The sequence below is a fragment of the Orcinus orca genome, chromosome 11 (genome assembly GCF_937001465.1).
Source record: "Orcinus orca chromosome 11, mOrcOrc1.1, whole genome shotgun sequence".
In the NCBI taxonomy this organism is placed as follows: Eukaryota; Metazoa; Chordata; class Mammalia; order Artiodactyla; family Delphinidae; genus Orcinus; species Orcinus orca.
The window spans coordinates 6,150,279-6,172,664 of record NC_064569.1 but is presented as its reverse complement, the minus strand read 5'-3'; the positions used below and the strand labels follow the sequence as shown (position 1 = coordinate 6,172,664).

At 52.8% G+C, this 22,386-nt stretch overlaps 1 protein-coding gene across 5 annotated transcripts in view; it reads left to right on the top strand.

Moving 5' to 3' along the window:
• The window catches only part of VWF (von Willebrand factor), a 144,941-nt gene that overhangs the window by 78,013 nt on the left and 44,542 nt on the right, over positions 1 to 22,386 (top strand). For all 5 annotated transcript variants that reach the window (XR_004476449.2, XM_004279025.3, XM_033404274.2 and 2 more), the window contains 10 exons: positions 6,131 to 6,234; positions 7,255 to 7,393; positions 9,858 to 9,992; positions 12,955 to 13,101; positions 15,309 to 15,449; positions 15,591 to 15,704; positions 17,545 to 17,701; positions 18,249 to 18,407; positions 19,066 to 19,201; positions 20,490 to 21,844. Coding sequence is in view for 4 of the 5 variants with exons in the window: in XM_004279025.3 (XP_004279073.1) it covers positions 6,131 to 6,234; positions 7,255 to 7,393; positions 9,858 to 9,992; positions 12,955 to 13,101; positions 15,309 to 15,449; positions 15,591 to 15,704; positions 17,545 to 17,701; positions 18,249 to 18,407; positions 19,066 to 19,201; positions 20,490 to 21,844 (2,587 nt within the window). In the remaining variant the exon portion in view is untranslated. The remainder of the gene's footprint in view (positions 1 to 6,130; positions 6,235 to 7,254; positions 7,394 to 9,857; positions 9,993 to 12,954; positions 13,102 to 15,308; positions 15,450 to 15,590; positions 15,705 to 17,544; positions 17,702 to 18,248; positions 18,408 to 19,065; positions 19,202 to 20,489; positions 21,845 to 22,386) is intronic.

The following is a 22,386-nucleotide window of genomic DNA, read 5'->3' as shown; positions in this document are numbered from 1 at the left end:
TCATAGCCTCTGAGGATTCTAGAACTATCTTTTCTAACGGGGGAGCTAGAGATTGGCCAGGGAACATCCCCAAACAGGAAGATCTTGTTTGGTGCCTGAGCAGAAGGAGGTATAAAGGAGGGGGGGAACTCAGACAAGAAATAGGAGCGTGGAGAGGAAACTTCCATATTGTTCTTTTTTACCCCAAGGGCCTCTTATTTTGACTCTTCCTTCTCCATACTTGGAGAAGAAATTCTCCCGACATCAGAGAAAGCTCTGGCAAAAAGAGGGATGCTGCTCAGGAGACTGGAAGCATCAGGGGCTCTTTCAAATGAACTTGTTTTTTCCCCACGAAGGAAATAGTACAGAGAGGCTTAAATATTAGTAACCACAATAATTGCATTATTGTCCCAAATGGAGAGCGAGGCTTTGAATGCAGGATGAGGACGCATCGTTAGGGACTCGTGGGCACTCCTGCAGCCTCTGGCCTCCCGAGGACAGTCTCTGAACATCTGTCATGTTAACAAGGTGTCTCTCACCCCAGCCGCAGGGGTTGTGAACTTGAGGCTTGTGGGATACGAGACTGGGCTGTTTTCACAACTGCTTCATTATGATGCCAGCTAACATGCAAATCGTGGAGGCCGGATCTGCGAGCAGGAAAGTCTGGGTGATTCACGAAGTGCGCGGTGTGTTCTTGGCCTCCACGCAAAGGAAAAGGAGCGGAAAACACTGTTTGGGCCCATGGGTGCAGACATCCTCCGAGGGGGTGTGTCTCGTCGGCCATCCCCTGTGGAAGGTGGGAGGCTGTGGCATGTCACTGAGGGTTTGGGGGAAGAGGTCAGGGGTTCTGAGGACTCGAGAGGAGGGGGGAGCAGCTCCTTCCTGGGGGGCAGACCCACAGGGAGCAGGGAGAGTAGGAACAGGGGCCCGAGGGCCCAGCCCGGCCTCACCGCTTCCTGGCTCCTTGATTTTGCACATTCACTTTCGCTGAGCCTCAGTTGCCTCATTTGTAACATGGGCACAGAATTCCTGCTCTGCCTTCACACATGGGCCTGAAGGAGTCGTATGTGAAAGCACTTTTTTTTAATTTTTAAAGAAGATGTTGGGGGTAGGAGTTAATTAATTAATTAATTAATTTTTGCCGTGTTGGGTCTTCGTTTCTGTGCGAGGGCTTTCTCTAGTTGTGGCAAGTGGGGGCCACTCTTCATCGCGGTGCGCGGGCCTCTCACTATTGCAGCCTCTCTTGTTGCAGAGCACAGGCTCCAGACGCGTAGCCTTCAGTAATTGTGGCTCACGGGCCTAGCTGCTCCGCGGCATGTGGGATCATGCGAATAGCTTCAGTTGTTGTTTTCGTCCATAACCGAGGCTGTCTCAGAGGCTGGGCCGGCCCCCTCCTCTGGTCCACGGGAGAGACCCAGGAAGGGCCCATTTTCATAAATTTCCAATCTGTTGTGGACCAAAGCTTTTGTAAATATAATAGAAGTGAATTATCAGAAAAATGAAGCAAAAGGCAATGACATGCAAACATGAGTAACAGACAGGATATGTCGCACGTGATTTTCTAAACACCTGCTACCCTCCTGGCTGCACTCACGTCCTCACAGACCTGCACTGGTCCTGGGGACCACCCCCCTCTTTGCAGTTTGTTCCGGGCCTGGTACCCGCTCAGATCAGAGGCTTTCTGCTTCACTCCATCTGCTCCTGACACCTGTGCCAAGGTCTCCTTGCATAGGACCAGGGGTGAGGATGCTTTCTGACCACACTGATGGGTGGTTGGTGCAGAAGCTGCCCGGAGCTTCCAGGCTTGAATCTGGGCGCCTGACGTTTACTTCAACAGAGTGGCAAGCCACTTAACATCTTTGTGTCTTTATTTTTCTCACCTGTAAAATTGGGTCAGAAGGGTTCTTGAGAGCGTTGGAGGTGACAGTGGTGGGTACATGGAAGTCGCTTCGTAAGTGGTGGTTTAATGACCGCGGTTACAAGAAGTTCATGGAGGAAAAGCATGAACCATATTATGGACAGAGTTGCTATAGGAAGTTAGTACACACTGGGGAGCAATGTTTTGGACCTCAGGATCCACATGTGAGACCCACTAGATCAATAAAATGAAGGGGTTGCACTAGAAAATTTCCCAAGTATTTTTCTACGGTTAAAAAATCCTTGAATGCACTTCCTGCCTTTAAATTAGACTATTACCTGCTTCTACCACGAGGTGGCAGCAAAGCACAACCCACCGCCCGGCTCACTCCGTCCCAGTCGGGGCTGTAATTGTCTCCAGGCAGAGCCAGGAGACCTTAAGACTCACGCTTTCAACACCCCCCGCCGCCGTCCCGCCCTGCCCCAAGGACACAGAAGGAGACCGAGGAGAGAAAGGACACAGAACCATTCAAGGCTACATAACTGTGTAGTGGAAATTCCGGCCTCCTGACTCCCAGTGTAGTACCCCTGTCTGGGAGATGCTCACTTATGCCCTGAAGTCCAGTGGTCACATTTTCCAAACTGGTACCCAGTTCTGCTGGTACTGGAAAAGCTCTCAGCAGCTGAGACGTGTGTTCATTTCCCTGGTCCTCTGAGGCCCAGTTTTCTCCCTGGCCCACTATGAAGACTGAAAAGGCTTTGGCACTGCTACTTGTTTTTTTTTGTGTTTTTTGTTTTTTTTTAAATTAATTTTTATTGGAGTCTAGTTGATTTACGATGTTGTGTTAGTTTCAGGTGCACAGCAAAGCGAATCAGTTATACATATACATATATCCCCTCTTTTTTAGATTCTATTCCCATATAGGTCATTACATCGAATAGAGTTCCCTGCGCTATACAGCAGGTTCTTATTAGTCATCTATTTTATGTATAGTAGTGTGTACATGTCAATCTCAATCTCCCAATTTATCCCTCCCCCCTTTTCCCCTTTGGTTGGTGCTGCTTTTTGAAAGGTAGGGCTTGGGCTCAGGGGCCCATCCAGAGAGGGCCGCTCATGTGCGCACTGTAAATCCTACGAGATGTAATTCTAAAAGGCCCAAGAAAGCCCTCCTGTCTCAAAGATATCTCCTACACTTCCTATGAATTGTCACCTAATCAGGTTTACTGAAATATACTAGGTATGAATTTAGTTTGGTTAATAAAAAACAACTTAAAAAAGCTTATCTTATAAATCCTCATAGGAAGTCATTCACACTTTCGCATGAGTTATTTCATCAGATTCTTTCCTCTAGCAAACATCTAGTTGAAGGCAGCTGCATTGAGCTGGAAGTATTGGTGGGGAGAACAGAGGACAGCTGGAAGGCAATAAAAGATTCTGGAGAATGGGTCAGTACGGCGGGGTGAAGATGGGGCCTTTTCAGAGAAGAGCAACAATGCCAATTTTTTTCTACTTCAGAATTTTTCTTGCTGATCAAGACCCAGGACTGTGTTCTCAGCACGTGCCTTTCTTACTCAAGGTGTCAGGAGCTGATGAACAATGGCGGCAGCTATTTCTGCCTGTTTTCTTCTGAAGTCCTTGAAGGACATTCGTCAACTTTCGTCAACTTTATCTTATTATCCTTCTGGTGTCCTAAAGGGAAAAACACTAGGCAGGAATGGGTCTCTTCTTTTCAAACATGAAGTTTAAGTAAGTGACTTGCACGAAGTTCACTTCGGGGCTGCTGTACTGGCCCGCCCTACACGTGGACCTGTTCTCATCTCCATCCCGTCGTCTCCTGCTTGTGTCTTTATCTTCCTATCTCTCTGGATTCTTAGCGCTTTAGGACTCTGGGTGCTTCTGGCTGGGCGGGTGATATTTGATCTTCTGTTCCAAGTCGGGAGCCTCCTGCTGAGAAACCTCTCCTCTCCCTTTAAGGCTCCACTTTGCTTCCTCCACCTCTGACCTAGGTCTAAACCCATGCCCCTGTCCTCATTTGATACCAAGGTCCTATTTTAATATCATAATCCATCCATTAGTCATCTCCTTTCACTAAAATAAGCAGGGCAGAGAGGAGCCATGTGGTTTGTCAGTGAGAGCTCGGAAGGGGGTGACAGTATTGTTTCATGGCCAAACTGGGATTTGAGTTTTCTGTCCCTTGGAAGAGGGCCGGGCTCCCTGGGACTCACCCCTGGCTCAGGCGAGGGGTTACCTGGGCCCTGGGAGTGCAGGACTTTTTGTCAGTGGGTTGACCACCCTGGAGAGAGGTAAAAACGTCCAGCACGCAGACCAAGAGGCCTGGGAGCCCTCCCTGCAGCCTGCTTCCGCTCAGGGGAGGTGCATCGTTTCGCCTCACATAATGTTTCCCATAACGAGGCTCGTTGTCTGGTTGGTCTCCATTAACTGCAGGAGCCCGGGCTGGCGAGCAGGTCGGGGGTCCACAGGGAGGCCACAGTCATTCCCAGAGTAGCCACGAGGTGGCGGGTCTGGGACTTACATCAAAGATGACAAGCTTGGGGGGTGTGGGGGTGAAGCCTGATTGCAAGGCTTTTGAAGACTGGGGTGGAGGGACGTTTCCCATCCTCCCTGTTCCCACTGGGCTGCCGTCCTCCCTCCCGGGTGCCTAAGCTGGATGTCTGCCAAGGACATTGTGGCCCCCGGAGGTACAAGCCACCTAGAGCGTGGTCCCCCTGCATCTACCTCACTCTAGCTCCCATCCTGCCCCTTCCCTTAGGCCTCAGGGACTCGGGAACACGCCAGAGGCTGCATGAAGCTGGTGGCTGAGTCGTGGAGGTTCTTCTTTCCACCCCTTCCAACACACAAACACACACACGCGCGCACGCACCCACACATACACACACATACACATACACATGCATGCACACACATGCAAACTCACACACACAAACACATGCATGCAAACACAGACGCATGCACACACACACTTGCATGCACACACACACATATGCACACACGTGAGTTTAGTCTTTGTTCAGCCCAAGACCACTCTGTCCCAGGGCTTTGTCTGGCTCTAGGCCCAGGGAACCCAGGCTTGTCTGCAGAGTGACGGGATCGCACACATGCTAAGGCACCCAGACCAGCAGCTTCTCACCCCTCGGGTGGCTCTGGAACCAGAGTGCCGTGGTCCTTCACCCAGGGTCACGCAGAGCCGGCGTCCAGGACTGCCTCCTAGGGTTGGGACAGAAGCAGATCTCCGTGTGGGATCAGAGTGGGTTTGGCCAGCTCTCCCTCAGGTCACTGGGGCCAGCAGGTCTTCGTTCTTTTCCTCCTGGCCCCGGCACCCCTGAGGAGTATAACCTGTCACATAGTTACTCCTTCACTGGTGGGGAGGTGGGGAAGAAGGGCAGGCCCTGTGAGGGTGTGCTGGACCGCCAGGGGACGGGGTGACAAGGGTGCACGTAGGGCTTGAAAACCCCCAGCCTCTGGTTCTGGTCCATCCCTGCCTGTGGCCACTATTCAACTTTCACCTCTACAGCATTAAGTGCATCGTTCACTAATTAATTCATTTTATTAAATACATTATCCATTTTTTTCAGCTATAGAACATAGTAGATGCTCAATGCAGAACATTCAGAAAAAAAATTTAAAAACCAAAAAAGAAAATAAGATTCCCTTATCCTAGCCCACCAGAGGCAACTTCTACACTTCCCAAGCCCTTCGGAGGCAACTTACATACTTCCTTCAAGACTTTTTTTTTTGTTGAAATATATGCATATATATATTAATCATTGGGACCATATGTGTATACAGTTTTTTTTTCTCCCTTGTTTTAGAAATTAACAGCATAAGTAGTTCTCAAAACTTTTCAGACTTTAATGCGCTCCACAGGACACCATCACCTGGAGATTCCTTAATGGGTTTAATCACGTTCCTACTGTTGAACACTTAGTTGCTTCCATTTTTATTTTGGAATGATAAATAATTGTACATTAGTTTTTGCCTATAACTCTATTACCTTTGGAGAAGTCCTCTGGAGGAATTACTGGGTCTAAGGAGATGCACGTCTCAAGGGCTTCTGACGTGTTATCAGAGTCTCCACCAGGTCCCAGGGCTCCTGCCCTTGCAGTGTATGAGGGCGGAGGGGGTCAGAGTGTCTTCAGCTGAGCCAGGGGGACCAGTGTAGACAAGAGCCGGGATTCCAGCCCATGACTGGGCGTGGGCTCCCTGGGCCGCCTCTGGCCGCGGCTGTTGGATCACTCGTTCCGGCCCCAAGACTTCTGGATCGCTTTCCCTTAGGTCCGGCAGGACAACAGGTGTGTGGCCCTGGAAAGGTGTCCCTGCTTCCACCAGGGCAGAGAGTATAGCCCCGGAGAGACGGTGAAGGTGGACTGCAATACTTGGTGAGGCCGGGAAGGGTTCCAGGGATGCTGGGGACGGGGGGTGGGGTGTTGCTCTGGTACTTGCTCCCCTCCCACCCGTGGTAACCTGGCTGCTCCTTTCCTTTTCTCTATGCCTCTGTTTCTCCATCTGTCAAATGGGAGACTTTATCATCCTGTGTACTCACCCCACGGGGACACTTTCTAGACAGCAGTGTTTCCTGGGGAAGATAAGGGCCATATCCATCACTGCACGCGTGACCAAGCTATCCCAGGGCACGGGATCGGGGGTCCTTCTCTGGCCTTGTCCTGTCCCCCAGCCATATTGCGAGTGTGCTTGCCTGGAGAGAGACCATCCTTCACACAACCCCAGGCTCTGCTCACTCACCGTGCCTTTCTTTGGGGCAGTGCACAGCTTTAGGGAAGGGCTACGGGGACAGGCAGTAAGGGGCTTAGTGTCTGGGGCCTGAGGTCTGAGCTTTCCACCGCTGCCGCCCCTGTCGGGCTTCCTGATGTCGGCTCTGTTACTGGGCGGAGGGATGGGGCCATAGGGCAGCCGGCAAGTCGCTGCGGGTTTACACACATTGCTGCCCACCCTCTCCTGGCAGAAGCTCACAGCTGGTCACTGTTTCCCCAGCTCAGAATTTTCCTGCCATTCTGGACGTGTGTCCCCTTAGCCTCAGAGGGGCTATCGGCCTCAGTGTCTTTTCTGTAGAGACCCTGTGGCCCCTCCCAGGTGATGTCCTGGGAGGCTGGGCTTTGGCACGTCCGGAGCAGGTGGTGACAGAGTGTCCCTGGGTCACCTCAGCCAACCAGGGCCCTTCTTTGCCTTGTGACGGGTGGGGGCGCAGCATGGCTTCCCTCTCCTCCTGGGCCCCGTGCTCTAAAAATGTGTGGGTTCATGACCGCGGGGCCCTGTGAGGTCCGATCCACAGGCTGCAGACCACCCTCCCGACGCTTCCTGAGGCCTCCTGGAGGGTGGGTGGCGTCCTTGCTGTCCTGACCCCCAAGGCCCCGCCCTCACCCCCCTCATCCTGTTCCCAGTGTCTGTCGGGACCGGAAGTGGAACTGCACGGACCACGTGTGCGATGCCACCTGCTCCGCCCTGGGCCTGGCTCACTACCTCACCTTTGACGGGCTCAAGTACCTGTTTCCCGGGGAGTGCCAGTACGTCCTGGCACAGGTGAGAGCAGGGTTCGGGGGTGGGTGTGCTCCCAGGCTGGATGCCACCGTTCTGTCGGGGGAAACAGCTCTGGGCGCTGGTTTCTACGGGAGTGATTTTCCAGCCCCTGGAGAGGCAGGACCTCGAGACTTGAGTGATGGCTGTGTTCCTCCAGCTCACCTGCACGCCTCCCAGGACAGGGCAGAAGCTCATTCGTTGACTGGCCTTGGTGTGGGGCAGGCTCCCATCCGCCCCAGTCCCAGCACAATGCAAGGAGAGGAAGGTTCCCTTTCCTTCTGCAGACACGGCCTCAGTCAGGGTACCAGTGGGGAGTGGAGCCCGGGCTGGATTTCAGCCCCAGCACCCTTCCTGCCCCCATCCTTGGGCAGTGAGCAGCCCACTCGGGGAAGGTTGAAATGCCCCTGGAGTTCCGTTCCCACCCTGTGATTCTATTCTATTTTATTCTGTTCTATTCTCTTTTTTTTTTTTTGCCGCACCTCGAGGCTTGTGGGATCTTAGTTCCCCAACCAGAGATTGAACCGGGCCCTCGGCAGTGAGAGTGCAGGGTCCTAACCGCTGGACCGCCAGGGAAGTCCCCATTCCATTCCATCGCATTCTCCACCATTTTCATTTCTAACCTCATGCAGCTCAGAATGGGGGGGGCGGTGAGGGGCTGTGGGTACAGAAGGTCCCGCTGCCCGGCAGGCCGAGGAGTGGCCTGGGGGAATCGTAGCTGCTGCGTGAGGGCTGCTCTGCCCCCTTTCCCGCCCACGGATTCCTGCAAATTTCTCTTGCTGGTGAGCAAGGAGGGCCGAGCGCTTTGTCCTCCAGGCGGCTGGGCTCTGCGCAGCTTAAACAACTGTGGTCCCTCCGTCTCCACTCTCGGGGGCGTCAGGGGAGGGGCTCGGTGTGGGCTGGAGGGAGGACCGCAGACCCGAGGGAGCCTCAGCCCCAGAGACAGAGCTGCAGGGCACGGGAGTCAGGCAACGGGGGCAGGGGCACCAAGCATGACGCCTGCCCAGCGCACGGGGAGCGAGCCCCCTGCCTCTGGCCCACGCCCCAGGCTGGCCCCAGAGAGGTGGGCGGCGCGCTGGGGAGACGGGCGTGCACCCCACGACATGCTTTTACCCACACCCAGGAACCCTCTAGGGCTTTCCCACACATCGTCTATGGAAGCCCGTCTTTCTGTTATCTGTCTGCCTCCCAGCCTTGGTAGCAGAAGATGGGGTGATACCAGCTCTGGGGCTCCACTCCCCAGCCAGGTTCACATCTGGGCACCCAGAAAACACGACATTTCAGTGCAGCGAGAGGGGCCGGTCAGACCTACCGCCTCAGCCTAGGAGCCAGTCGGAGCCCCTCCGAGTCATGCCCCTCGTGGGGCTGCTTTTCCTGCCCCACCGCCAGTGCCGTTGTCCCCTCTGATACTTTGTCCAGGGCCCCCCTCCCTTTCCTCCCTTCCTTCTTTGGGAGGTGTTATCAGGACTTAACTCTTTCTCCTTCAGAAAAATCTCAGCTGGTGACAAAGCACTTGTACCTTCGTTCCCTCTTTTAACTTTCACGATCCCATTAACCCAAGACAAACCCGTTTAACCTACCAATCCCATCAAGTTGGCGGATCCCATCTTACAGAGGGGCACGTCGTGTGTGTGGAATGTATGTATATGTGTGTGTGAGTGTATGTGTCTTTGTATGTGTGTGCATGCATGTGTGTTATATATGTGTGTGTGGTATGTATGTATGTGTGTGTGTCTTTGTGTGTATGTGAACATGTGTCTCTGTACGTGTGCCTCTGTGTGTGTGTGTGTGTGTTTATGAGGGTCAGAGAGGTAAGTGACTTACTCAATATTATCCAGTAAGTGGCAGAAACAAGGCCCACCCCTAGCTTTTCTGTGCTGGGTGTTTTTTTTCCCATCACATCACAGCAATAGCCACCATGGGAGATATTTGCCAGAAACGTGTCCGCTTTTGCTTCCTTTCTATGCAATTCCCCAGCGAGGACCAGTGCTCCCATACCCTCTGTTCCCTGCTACGGACGGTAGCTCAGCTGGTGTTGCTGGGTCCGGCAGTCTTTGGTTACAGTTCTGGGCCAGCAGTCCAGAGGGACTCCACCAGAACTTAGAGCTGCCAGGTGCCACGTGGCTGGACTGTGCTAGTTCCCCGGCTGAGGCTGGACTAACAGGCTCAGGGGGAGCTGTAGGCGGATGGGTCCACGTTCCCTCTCCCTGTGTCCCTCCTTCTCTCCCTCCCACCCCTCACCACCCCCCCCCCACCTGGCTGTAGGCACCTGGTTCATAGGTGATGGCTGAGGGTGACACACCTGTGAGTGTCCTCCGTCTCTGTCTGTCTGTCTCTCTCACACACCCGTGGACATGGCAAACTCCTGTAACACATCCTTCAAAGGCCTGAGGTGATGGGACGCCAGTCTGCTGATCTGGGGAGGAGCAGCAGGGATAGTGTTTCTATCCTGACACCTGTTTTTCCCCAGGATTACTGTGGCAGTAACCCTGGGACCTTCCGGATCCTGGTGGGGAACGAGGGGTGCAGCTACCCCTCCCTGAAATGCAGGAGGCGCGTCACCATCCTGGTGGAAGGAGGCGAGATTGAGCTGTTTGATGGGGAGGTGAGTGTGGGCTCGTCCCTCCACCCTCATGCCCCTCCGTTGGCTGATGAAGAGCACATGCCGAGTGTTCGTCCAGAACGTGTGTGGATGGAACGTCGTGCAGCCAGTGGAGAGATGAGGTAGCGCTGTATCCTCTGACCTCGCCTCGTCCTGTGAGGGTGGCGGGTGGCAGGTGGTGACAGATTACACGATCCATTTTAGTGGAAGGAAGTGCAGACACACATGTGGAGAAGGGTGTGTAACCATATCTGCACCAGCGTTGGGAGAGCCAGGGCTGACCTCTGGAGGCGACGGGAGATGGGAGGGTGGGAGGACTTTCATATAGGAATACGTATATACACACACATATATACATATATATTATATGCACACTATATATACAAATATACACACACACGAGTATACTATGCATACACACATATACATGTATATTATATACCCACTGTTATATATATTATATATACAAATGTACACACATACATGTATATTATACATACAAATATATCATACACATATATACATATATATTATAGCCCACGTATGTATTATATACAAATGTATATGCACATATATACATATATATTATATACCCACATATATATAAATATAATGTATACAAATGTATGAACACATATGTACACATACATTATGAATGCAAATATGTTATACACAGTACACACATACATATATGTTAAATCCCACATTTATATGTATTATATATACAAATGTATACACATATATTATGCACACAAGTATACACACAAATGCATATGTATTATATACCCACAGTTTTATGTATTATATATATGAATGTACACACATGTACACATATATTATGCATACAAATATACACATATATACCCACATTTATACGTGTTATATATACAAATGTATATACACATATATGCACGTATACTATGCATACAAATATACACATGTATACATAATATACAGATATATCCCACATTTACATATATTATATATACAAATATATACACGCATATACACACATATATAGTATATATTATGTACCCACATTATATATTATATACTAATGTATACACACATATACACACTTGTATACATATATTCACAAAAATATATACACACATATACATACATATATATACATATATAATATATATACAAGTATATACACACTTATTATACATCCAATATGTTATATATACACACGCATATATAAATATATATTTTGGGAGATGATGGTGTTTGGGGGGATTTTTACCTTCTTTTATGTTTTTCAGTTCTTTTTAGATAAAATCTTTGCTAAAGAGCTCAAAGTGCACAGACTCAGGCCCTGTGTGCTAAGAGCTCACGGAGTGGCTCTCAGAGGTCTACCTGAGAACCACCCAGGAGACCTTGTTTAAGACACCAACCTTCAGGTCCACCCTGAGGTCCTGGCTCAGGTCTGGGTGAGGCCCAGGAACCTGCATCTGAAGTGGCAGGGGTCCCTGGAGCACAGCTGTGCTGGTCTGGCCACATCGGTACCTGGGAGACCTGGGTCTGGGCTCACCCCTTCCCCGTATCTTCATTTTGTTCCGTGGCCTCAGCCCGCATCCTACCTTCTGGCAAATACCCACCGCTGGGCTTCCCTGGTGGCACGGTGGTTGAGAGTCCGCCTGCTGATGCAGGGGACACGGGTTCGTGCCCCGGTCCAGGAAGATCCCCTGCTGATACCAGGGGGTGGGAGGTGAATTCTCCTCCCTTAGAGAAGATAGCTGTGGAGCAAGCAGGACCTGTTGACTTGGGTCAGCCGTGTCCATTTCAGGGACAGTTCTACTTAGGACAGATGACAGTGGTGACATAGAGTGGGAGGCTGTGCCTGTGGTGTGTCCCCAGGGAGAGGACCTTGGTGAAGGGGTGACAAGTTCCTAGCGTCAGCCTCAGTCTTATGGGTTAGATGGTCAGCCAAGTACCGTGAAACGGGCAGGGAGGGCTCGGCCCCGGCAGCGAGTCAGCGGAGTCAAGGGCTCAGGTCCTTTGGGGGCTGAAGTCTGGGATTCCTGCTTCCAGCGCCGAGCTTCCCTGTCTCCCTGTTCAGCTGTGACTCCTGCTGACGGCAACTCGAGTGGGAGATGGGAGGAAAGGGGAGAATCTAGTGCTCGTTTTAATAAAGGGGTGGATTTATTTTTTAATAAGCCAATAAGGGATTTTATTTTATTTATTTATTTTTTTAACATCTTTATTGGAGTATAATTGCTTTTCAATGATTGCTGCTGTATAACAAAGTGAATCAGCTATATGTATACATACGTCCTCATATCCCTTCCCTCTTGCGTCTCCCTCCCACCCTCCCTATCCCACCCCTCTAGGTGGTCACAAAGCACTGAGCTGATCTCCCTGTGCTATGCAGCTGCTTCCCACTAGCTATCTATTTTACATTTGGTAGTGTATATATGTCCATGCCACTCTCTCACTTCGTCCCAGCTTACCCTTCACCCTCCCCGTGTCCTCAAGTCCATTCTCTACGTCTGCATCTTTATTCCTGCCCTGCCCCTAGGTTCATCAGTACCACTTTTCTAGATTCCATATACATGCGTTAGCATATGGTATTTGTTTTCCTCTTTCTGACTGACTTCACTCTGTATGACAGTCTCTAGGTCCATTTTAAATCAGTTGCCTAGAGGTGCTTAAAACCATCACCACGTTAAAAACATCTTTAGGGGACCATGTGTATTTAATGATCAAGTGTCCAAAAAATTCTTTTCATGACGTGATAGGTGATCTTCTGCCAGTAGGTTTCATTGTATTTTTAATCTTGTAATTATGTTTTTGCCGCCACCTCTTTATCCTAGGATTCTTGGAGAGAGGTAGGCAAGATGGACGCAGCTCTGGCCGAACGGGGCAAATGACCAGCGGCTCTGGAGGGCCGCGGGGCGGGGGGAGCCGGGCCTTACACCTGACCATCAGTGTCCTGGTCTCACACTGCGTCCTCCCTCAGGTGAGCGTGAAGAGGTCCATGAAGGATGAGACTTACTTTGAGGTGGTGGAGTCCGGCCTGTACATCACCGTGCTGCTGGGCAAGGCCCTCTCCGTGGTCTGGGACCGCCACCTGGGTATCTCTGTGTTCCTGAAGCAGACTTACCAGGTGGGTGGCCCTTCTCCGCTTCCCCCTCATCCTGTCCGGTTGCATCTTCAGCTTCCTGAGCAGCAGTCCGCGGCCCCCGCCCGCTGTCTTGGGGAGGGTGGGTGGTCACCTAGTCCAGCCTCCCTCCCGCTGCAAATAAGACTCAAGGGTTAGCGTTCACCTTGGCTGTTCCCGAGACAGGCTGTCTCTGAGAAGGAGGGAGGGTTCCCGGACCCTGCAAACAGTCCCTTGAGTGGCCTTGCTAGGCAAGCAGTTTATATCCACAAAGGAAGGAAAGAAAAGATGGGCAAGAGCTGTTCTCAAGGTTTCTTAACCTCAAGAGGCAAACGGTCATGCGTGATGTTATCATAACTCTGCAGAGCGTTCCGGGTGCACCCTCCCACGGGGCCACAGGCCAGCATCGGCCGACGCTTGCAGTGAAACCCCTCAGCACCTGCTTTGGGGAAAGCTGCTTGCAGTATCCGTCCAGGTTCCGATGGTTTGCTGGGACTTCATTTTCTCTGACGGACATGAATGTGACAAGTGCTCTGTCTGCCCTGGTGGCAGGACAGACCTTCCCGGCAACTGTTCTAGGCACTGTGGATACAGCAGGGAAAGAACTATATATAACTATACATACATATGTATACATGGTTATAGTCATATATATAGTTATATATATATAGTTATATTTATATGTATCTTAACTTCGTATTAGTTTCCTATTGCTGCTATAATAAATTACCACAGACTTAGTGGCTTAGAAAAGCAACACAAACAGATTATCTTCTGGTTCTGGAGGTCAAAAGTATACAATTGGTCGGCAGGGCTGCATTCCTTCTGGTGGCTTTAGGGAAAATCTGTCTTCTTGCCTTTCCTAGCTTCTGGGGCTGCCCACATCTCTTGGCTGTGGTCCCATCCTCCATCGTCACAGCCAACAGCATCGCGTCTTCCACTCTCTCTCCTTCTCTCTGTCACATCACATTTCTCACTCTGACTTCTGTGCTCCTTATGAGACCCTGTGATTGCACTGAGCCCACCTAGATGATCCAGGACAGTCTTCCCATCTCAGGACCCTTAACGCAATCACACCTGCAAAGTTCCTTTTGCCACGTGTGGTAACATATTCCTGCTTCTGGGGATGAGAACGTGGATATCTTTGCGGGCACCATGGTTTTGTCCACAACAACCCTGGTGGAGATCATATTCTAGTGGGGATATTGTGTGTTTTAGACTGGTTGGTCTGATGAGACCCGTCTCAAAGGGTGTGAGTGGAGTCTTTGTGGAAGGGAGGGAAGGAGCCGCGTAAATGTCCTGACTTGAGAATTCAGGCAGATGGAGTGGCAGGTGCCAAGGCCCTAAGGTGGACGGTGTTTGCGTTTGGACACGGAGGCCAGGGCGGCTGGAGAGGAGGGGCTTGGGGTGACTGGTAGTTACCAAGGGCAGGGACGGGGCAGGGGCCATGCCATGGGGGCTGTTGGGCCATGTAAAGATCTCTGTCCTTTTGTCCATGTTTCCCAGCAAAATAGAAAAGTCACATTTCTTTGTCCCGAGGCAGGGCTCCAAATTTGTTCTAAGAGCATGGCATCTTTTCTTTTCCAGGCCAAATAGCTCCGGTTTTGTCCAGGGTTCTTATGTGATGGTTTCCACCCATTCATTCATTAGTCGGTCAGGACTTGTGTCCTGCAGCCCATGATAGGTGAACATGGAGTTGAGGAAGATATTACGTCAGCCCTGGGGGCATTTAGTGCTGGCCAGCCTGCTCCGAACAGGCTGCAGTTGTTTAGGTAAGGGACTCACCTGTCCACGGTCAAGTAGGACTAGAACGTTCCCCCCTCAGACTTCTCACATTCTCATTGGTGTAATGCTGGACCAGCTCCTCTTCTGCTCAGACCCTTACTGGGGCAGCTGATGGTTTATACTGCAGACACCAGGGCCCTGGAGGCCTAGTTGGCCATCCAAGGGACATGGGTGGGCTGCCTCTCTTTGTGAATGGCCTTGGTTTCCTTAACCTTAACATGAGGTCATTGTGGAAGCCGGGCAAAGGCCTTGGCAAGGTCAAGACTTTGCTGGTCACCCTGGTCTCCTTCTGCGTCTCCCTCCCTGTCCCCTCCCACCCTCCTCTTCCTCAGGCGAGCCTGCCTCCCATGCTGCCTGGAACCCTCGCTTTCCTGACTCAGAGTTTGCTCTGAGGTTTGCAAAGCTTATGCTCCCCACTGGTCCCCCAGGAGCAGGTGTGTGGCCTGTGTGGGAACTTTGACGGCATCCAGAACAACGACCTCACCAGCAGTAGCCTCCAAGTGGAGGAAGACCCCGTGGACTTCGGGAATTCCTGGAAAGTGAGCCCGCGGTGCGCCGACACCCAGAAAGTAGGTCGGGGTCGCGGTGCGGACCGTGGGCGGTGGGTGCTAGGGCCTGTGGCGGGGGCAGAGCCTGGGGAGAGGGCCTCTTGGAGCCCTTCCGGGTTGACTCTTCCGGGTCCACCTGTGTACTCCTGCCCGGTTCCCCAGGTGCCACTGGACCCCTCCCCTGCCACCTGCCACAACAACGTCCTGAAGCAGACGATGGTGGACTCCTCCTGCAGCATCCTCACCAGCGACATCTTCCAGGAGTGCAACAGGCTGGTGAGGGCGGCGGGGCCCCCGGGGGCAGGCGCTTCTAGCTGTGGATGCTTCCAGGAGCCTCAGAGATCGTCTGCAGCTGCTCACCTCTCTTGGCTTCAGGCTGGGGAGCAGAAAGAATAATCGAGGGTGTGTGAGGAGAGCAGTGCCTGGCAGATCATTTTTCTGCATGGTTCTCTGGGCATCCAATGCTGCTGCTCTTCCAGCCTCAGTCTTAGGGCTTGTCGCCCACAGATGATCTTGTCTCCGACATCAGAGCGGGAGCTTCCTTCTCCCATGCCCACCGTGTCTCTGGCCCCGGGCACCGCGCCACTGCCCCCGTTCCCAGGTCTTGTCTCACGGAAACTCCTTTCTGGTCTTGAAGCCAGATTTTCAGCCTGCACTCTATGGCTTCTTTCTGTGTCTTTTGTTGTTGTTTAATTTTTATTTTATATTGGAACGTAGTTGATTAACGATGCTGTGTTTTAGATGTACAGCAAAGTGATTCACTCATACATATACATGTGTCTATTCTTTTTCAAATTCTTTTCCCATTTAGGTTATTACAGAGTATTGAGCAGAGTTCCCTGTGCTACACAGTAGGTCCTTGTGGGTTTTCTATTTTATTTTATTTAAAAAAATTTTTTATTGGAATATAGTTGATTTACAATGTTGTGTTAGTTTCTGCTGTACAGCAAAGTGAATCAGTTATACATAGACATATATCCACTGCTTTTTTTTTAGATTCTATTCCCATATAGGCCATTACAGACTACTGAGTACAGTTCCCTGTGCTCTACAGCAGGTTCTTTTTGTGTCTTTATCTCGCAAGGTGACAAGGAATTCCCCAAACAAGTTTCGATGCAGTTTTCTCTCTATCTCTGTCTGAATGTATATACGCACACCTGTGTATGTGTGGGTACACGTGTGTCTATGTATATGTACACACACACACACACACAGCCAGGTGCACACGCGTGCTGCTCCGTGGCAGCTCCCTCGTGGGAGTGACGGTTGAACACCTGTGTCTCAGCTCTTTCTGTCCATCCAGTGGTTTTTAATCCCTCAGGACCCGAAGGATACTTAGGATCCCCTGGTTTGGTGGAGACCCGAGGCACCTGAGCTGGAAGGGCGGGGACAGTGAGAGGGTCAGGGAAACCGGGGCTGTTGGGCACAGTGACCGGCTTAACGTCCGAATTCATCCTCACCACAACTGCCCTGAACAAGGTGGGTGTGGGGGGCACGTCTGGGGCAGCCGAAGGTGAGAGGTGGCTCCTGAGGCTGAGCACGGACCGACGGTGGGCTTCCCCTCCGGGGAGATCTAGGGTCGGAGTCCAGGAGCACCGGGCCGGCCACGGTCCAGCACGCTAGCCTGTAGCATCTCAGCGAGACAGTGTGAGTGGTCCTGATGTGTTTCCTCAGTCTCTTTGCTGAGTGGAGGCCAGGAAAGAGTGTGTTTGTGTGTGTGTGTGTGTGTGTGTGTGTGTGTGTGTATGTGTGTGTGTGTGGTGTTTATGTAAAACACGCAGACACCCAAGAGGGTGGGAGTGGCTTATGGGGACGGATGGATGGCTGAGCAGGTACGTGGACAGATGGACAGAAAGGAATGTTCTTTTGAAAAATTCTCAGGCACATCTCTTCTAGGAGAGGCTGACAGGGTTGCTTTTTTCCCCTTTTCTTGCTGGACTCCACATAAGAACGTAGGATTTCTGCCTTTTTACCCATTTCCTCCTTGGGACCATTGCCTCACATCTTTCCTTCTGTCTGGAGCCCCTGTCCCTCCTCTGACCACTGGAACATTCACGCCCAGACCAAGAGCCAGAGTCCCCAAGTGCAGCCCAGGCCACCTGCGTCTCCCTTGCAGGTGGACCCCGAGCCATACCTGGATGTTTGCATCTACGACACCTGTTCCTGCGAGTCCGTCGGGGACTGTGCCTGCTTCTGCGACGCCATCGCTGCCTACGCCCACGTGTGTGCCCGGCACGGCGAGGTGGTGGCCTGGAGGACGCCCACGTTGTGCCGTGAGTCCTGCTGTCCCTCGTGGTCCCAGACACGCCCCTCCCCCCTCGCGCATTTAGACCTTGGGTGGTGAGGAAGGGCGCCTTGGTGGGGGAGAAGACAGAGACCCATGCGGGGGTGATGGCCGAGGCTGAAGGGGGTTAAGGCACGCATGGGCATGAGGAGGCGTGGGGCTGGAGACAGCGATGGGGAGAGAGCAGTGGGGAGAGAGATTCAAGGAAATGGAGAAGAGGGAGCAGTGACGAAGAGAAGAAGGTGGTCAGAGTGTCTGTGATTAGACACGATCACATTTGCCGTCGTGGTCAAGCAGCTCAGACTTTATGTTGCGCCTTCCTTCCTGCATGTAAGTGGGTGATCGTTTTTATGAGGAAAATGGATTCAGAACCGCGAGGCTCCTGGCTCAGGGGCTCTCAAAGCCTAGACGCCTCTCACGTGGTGACTCCGTAGTTCCCCAGTACCCTCATCCCCTCCTTGGGGCCATCTGTCTGGGGTTGCCCAGGGTTGCCCGGTGCTTTAATAACGGTCCTGCCTGTTTTGGGGTCTGCACAGCCCAGAGCTGCGAGGAACGGAACCTGCGGGACGGTGGGTACCAGTGTGAGTGGCGCTACAACAGCTGTGCTCCTGCCTGTCCCGTCACGTGCCAGCACCCTGAGCCGCTGGCCTGCCCCGTGCAGTGTGTGGAGGGCTGTCACGCACACTGCCCTCCGGGTGAGGCCCTGGCCCCCGCGGGGAAGGGGTGCGGGGCTGGGATGGTCCTCAGGAAAGCTGGCTCCCTGCACTGCTTCTTCTCGGCCTCGCCTGGTGGCGCCCTGTCCCCAGCCCCACTACCCTAGGTCGTGTTTCCGTGTCCTTCCACCAAAGCCAGGCCAGCTGTGGTTTTTGTCAAGCTGAGCTCCCATGCGGTGCTTCTGGGGTCTATTTATGGGCGTATCATCTAGAGCAGCGCTTTCTGGTAGAACTTTCCGCAGTGCTGGGAAAGTTCTATTCAAATGTGGCTCCTGTGTCTGAGGAATTGAATGTTCAATTTTATTGAACGTTACTTAGTTGAGATTTAAACGTAACCAGCCGCACGTGGTTACTGGCTACAGTATTGGATAGCACAGATCTAGAGTTATCAGATATCTCCTTCGGTGGAGGAGCAAAAAGACCCTTGGAGATAAGATTTGCTTTGTCCTGGGGTTTGGAGGAGGCGAGGTGGGGGAAGGAACACCCCCTCCTAATTTTTCAGAAAGAAGGATGCTCCCTAAGCAGTGAGGGGACCCTTGGGGGAGGCAGGCAGAGCTGGGACAGGCCTTCTAGTGCAAGGAGAGTCTTCCTTGTGGGAAAGGTGGGAACTTTGGCTCCTAACGAGAGGCTTCTCATGCAGGGAAAATCTTGGATGAGCTTTTGCAGACCTGTGTCAACCCTGAAGACTGCCCTGTGTGTGAGGCGGCCGGGCAGCGCTTAGCGCCCGGGAAGAAAATCACCTTGAACGCTGGGGACCCTGAGCGCTGCCAGATTTGGTAACACAGTCCCCCTTGTTGTCCGGAGTGATGGGTCTTACTGTCTAGCCTGGGGGCCTGCCCAGAAGTGTCGGTTTGGGGAAGAATGTCCTGTTCTTACTTACTTTGCTTCTCCGTCTTTGAGGACAGGCTATATTTCTTTTCCAGGAAATATCTCTCAAGAGATTTAGGTTTTCTAGCTCTTCTTGCTGAAGGAAGGACGTGGTCTCTTCTTATCCTTGGAGGTGGCATCTAGTCCGGGGACAGGCATCTATGGAAGTCAGATTTCTTTTTTACTGGAGGTGGGGATGCAGGGCAGGAAGAGAGGTGGAGCCCCTGACTCTGCAGTGGGGCACAGACACCTCGGGCCATGGCCAAGGTCCCAGGATGCGGCTCTTGTAACTGAGAGTCACGGGTCGCTGCCCCCGGGCTCCCACCGGGGTTGAAGGAGAAGGTTCTAGCCTGTGTGGGTCACCGCCGCAGGCAGCTTGATTTCTCCTGTGGTCTGACGGAGCCTGCCACTTTCCAGGACACTGGTGAAAGAGAGACGTGCCCAGGGGGTTGGAACTTTGGCCTGGCGGGGTGAGAATTTGTGTGGGGGGCTTGGGGCTGGGTGTGGAGCACAGCTAGACCCTGGCACAGGATGGGGGTAAACGGTGGGTCCATTGCAAGAAAGAATGAGTGAGTCACTGTCGTTCTCTGTCTAACGTCTTGGAGACCCCCGTGTACCACTCCCAATACTTTATTCTGCCGGATCAAGCTGGGATTTTGCATCTTTATTCATCTCTCTGAAATGATTTTACTCCAGTTTTCCTCTCTTCCTTAGGGCCCAACATGTTAACATAGTACAGAATTCATGCAGCTTAAATTCTGTTGTAATAAATACTGAAAAGCATTTGTCTTCGATAGAACATTTATAAGGCCTGGTCAGCCTCAACATTTTAGAGCAGTGTTTGTCTTTGGAGATATTTGGGAGAAGGCTTGGATTATAATTAAATATTTATGTTGCTAGAGACATAGGTTGAAAATAAACCAACTTTGAATGGCTGTGTGGATTGCTAAGAAAGAAGAAAGATTCTTTTTCAGGTCCTAGGGTGGGTGAAATCTTTGGCTTTCAAGGGGATCAAAACTCAAGGGAAGTGTGTGTGTGTGTGTGTGTGTGTGTGTGTGTGTAGGGGGGCTGCTTGGGGACTATGTTAAACATGGTGTCTCTCTCGAGTGGGGAGTGTTCCTTGGGGGCGCGGGTTCAGTGGGCTGGGAAGTGCCCAGAGGTTCTTCCTGAACCATTTTGGTCTCTGCCCTCTTGCAGTCACTGTGATGGTGTCAGCCTCACCTGTGAAGCCTGCAGGGAACCGGGAGGCCTGGTGGTGCCCCCCACAGAAGGCCCGGTTGACCTCACCACCCCGTACGTGGAGGACACGCCGGAGCCGCCCCTGCACGACTTCTTCTGCAGCAAACTCCTGGACCTGGTCTTCCTGCTGGACGGCTCCTCCAAGCTGTCTGAGGCCGACTTCGAGACGCTGAAGGCGTTCGTGGTGGGCGTGATGGAGCGTCTGCACATCTCCCAGAAGCGCATCCGCGTGGCCGTGGTGGAGTACCATGACGGCTCCCACGCCTACATCGCACTGCAGGACCGGAAGCGGCCGTCGGAGCTGCGGCGCATCGCCGGGCAGGTGAAGTACGCGGGCAGCGAGGTGGCCTCCACCAGCGAGGTCTTGAAGTACACGCTCTTCCAGATTTTCAGCAAGGTGGACCGGCCTGAGGCCTCCCGCGTGGCCCTGCTGCTCACGGCCAGCCAGGAGCCCCCCAGGCTGGCCCGGAACTTGGTCCGCTACGTCCAGGGCCTGAAGAAGAAGAAGGTCGTCCTGGTCCCCGTGGGCATCGGGCCCCACGCCAGCCTCAGGCAGATCCGCCTCCTCGAGAAGCAGGCCCCCGAGAACAAGGCCTTCGTGCTCAGTGGCGTGGACGAGCTGGAGCAGCGGAGGGATGAGATCATCAGCTACCTCTGCGACCTCGCCCCCGAAGCGCCTGCCCCCACGCAGCGGCCGCTCACGGCCCAGGTCCCCGTGACGCTGGCGCCCAGGAGGAGCTCCGTGGTCCTGGATGTGGCGTTCCTCCTGGAAGGGTCGGACAGCGTGGGCGAGGCCAGCTTCAACAGGAGCACAGAGTTCTTGGAGGAGGTGATCCGGCAGATGGACGTGGGCCAGGACGGTGTCCACGTCACGGTGCTGCAGTACTCGTACGTGGTGACCGTGGAGCACTCCTTCAGAGAGGCGCAGTCCAAGGAGGACGTCCTGCGGCGGCTGCGGGAGATCCGCTACCGGGGTGGCAACCGGACCAACACCGGGCTGGCCCTGCAGTACCTGTCAGAGCACAGCTTCTCGGCCAGCCAGGGGGACCGGGGGCAGGCGCCCAACCTGGTCTACATGGTCACGGGAAGCCCGGCCTCAGATGAGATCAGGCGGATGCCCGGAGACATCCAGGTGGTGCCCATCGGAGTGGGGCCTCGCGTGGACGTGCCGGAGCTGGAGAAGATCGGCTGGCCCCAGGCCCCCATCTTCATCAAGGACTTCGAGACGCTCCCCCGAGAGGCTCCTGACCTGGTGCTGCAGAGGTGCTGCTCCAGAGAGGGGCCGCATCTCCCCACCTACGCCCCCGTCTCAGGTATGCGGGTGCCTTGCATGGGGGCGAGGACTTGGGGGCACTGGGGGCGGCCTTGGTGGAGACGCGATTCTCAGGTTCAGATCTGGCTTCCCTGCTCTGTGCCTTCGGCCAGACCCTGCCTTCAGAGTGTCTGCGTTTCCTCACCTCCCACCCCACCTGTGATCTTTGTTTGCGGGGAAGGATCTTTTCTTATTGTCTGAGTTTGAAAATGCAAAGGTAATGCAAGCTTATTAAGATGTAAGCAAAACCAGGATATGGAGTAAAAAAAATACAAGTCCTGCTTTACCATATAGCCGCATCCCCACCCAATTCCACTCCCTGCCTTGGAGGTAACCTGTTCAATATGGCGACTATCAGCTGTTTTTACCACACTGGGTGGATAAAATTTTTCTCAGCGCCTGACGTTCTTCGGGGTGAGGCCAGGAAGTCCAGTAGATTCTGGAGCCGGGCTGCCCTAGTTTGAACCTCACCTCTGGCACCTACGAGCTGGGTAATTTTTGCAATTATTTTGGTAATAATTTTGGGGTAATTTTGGGCAAGTA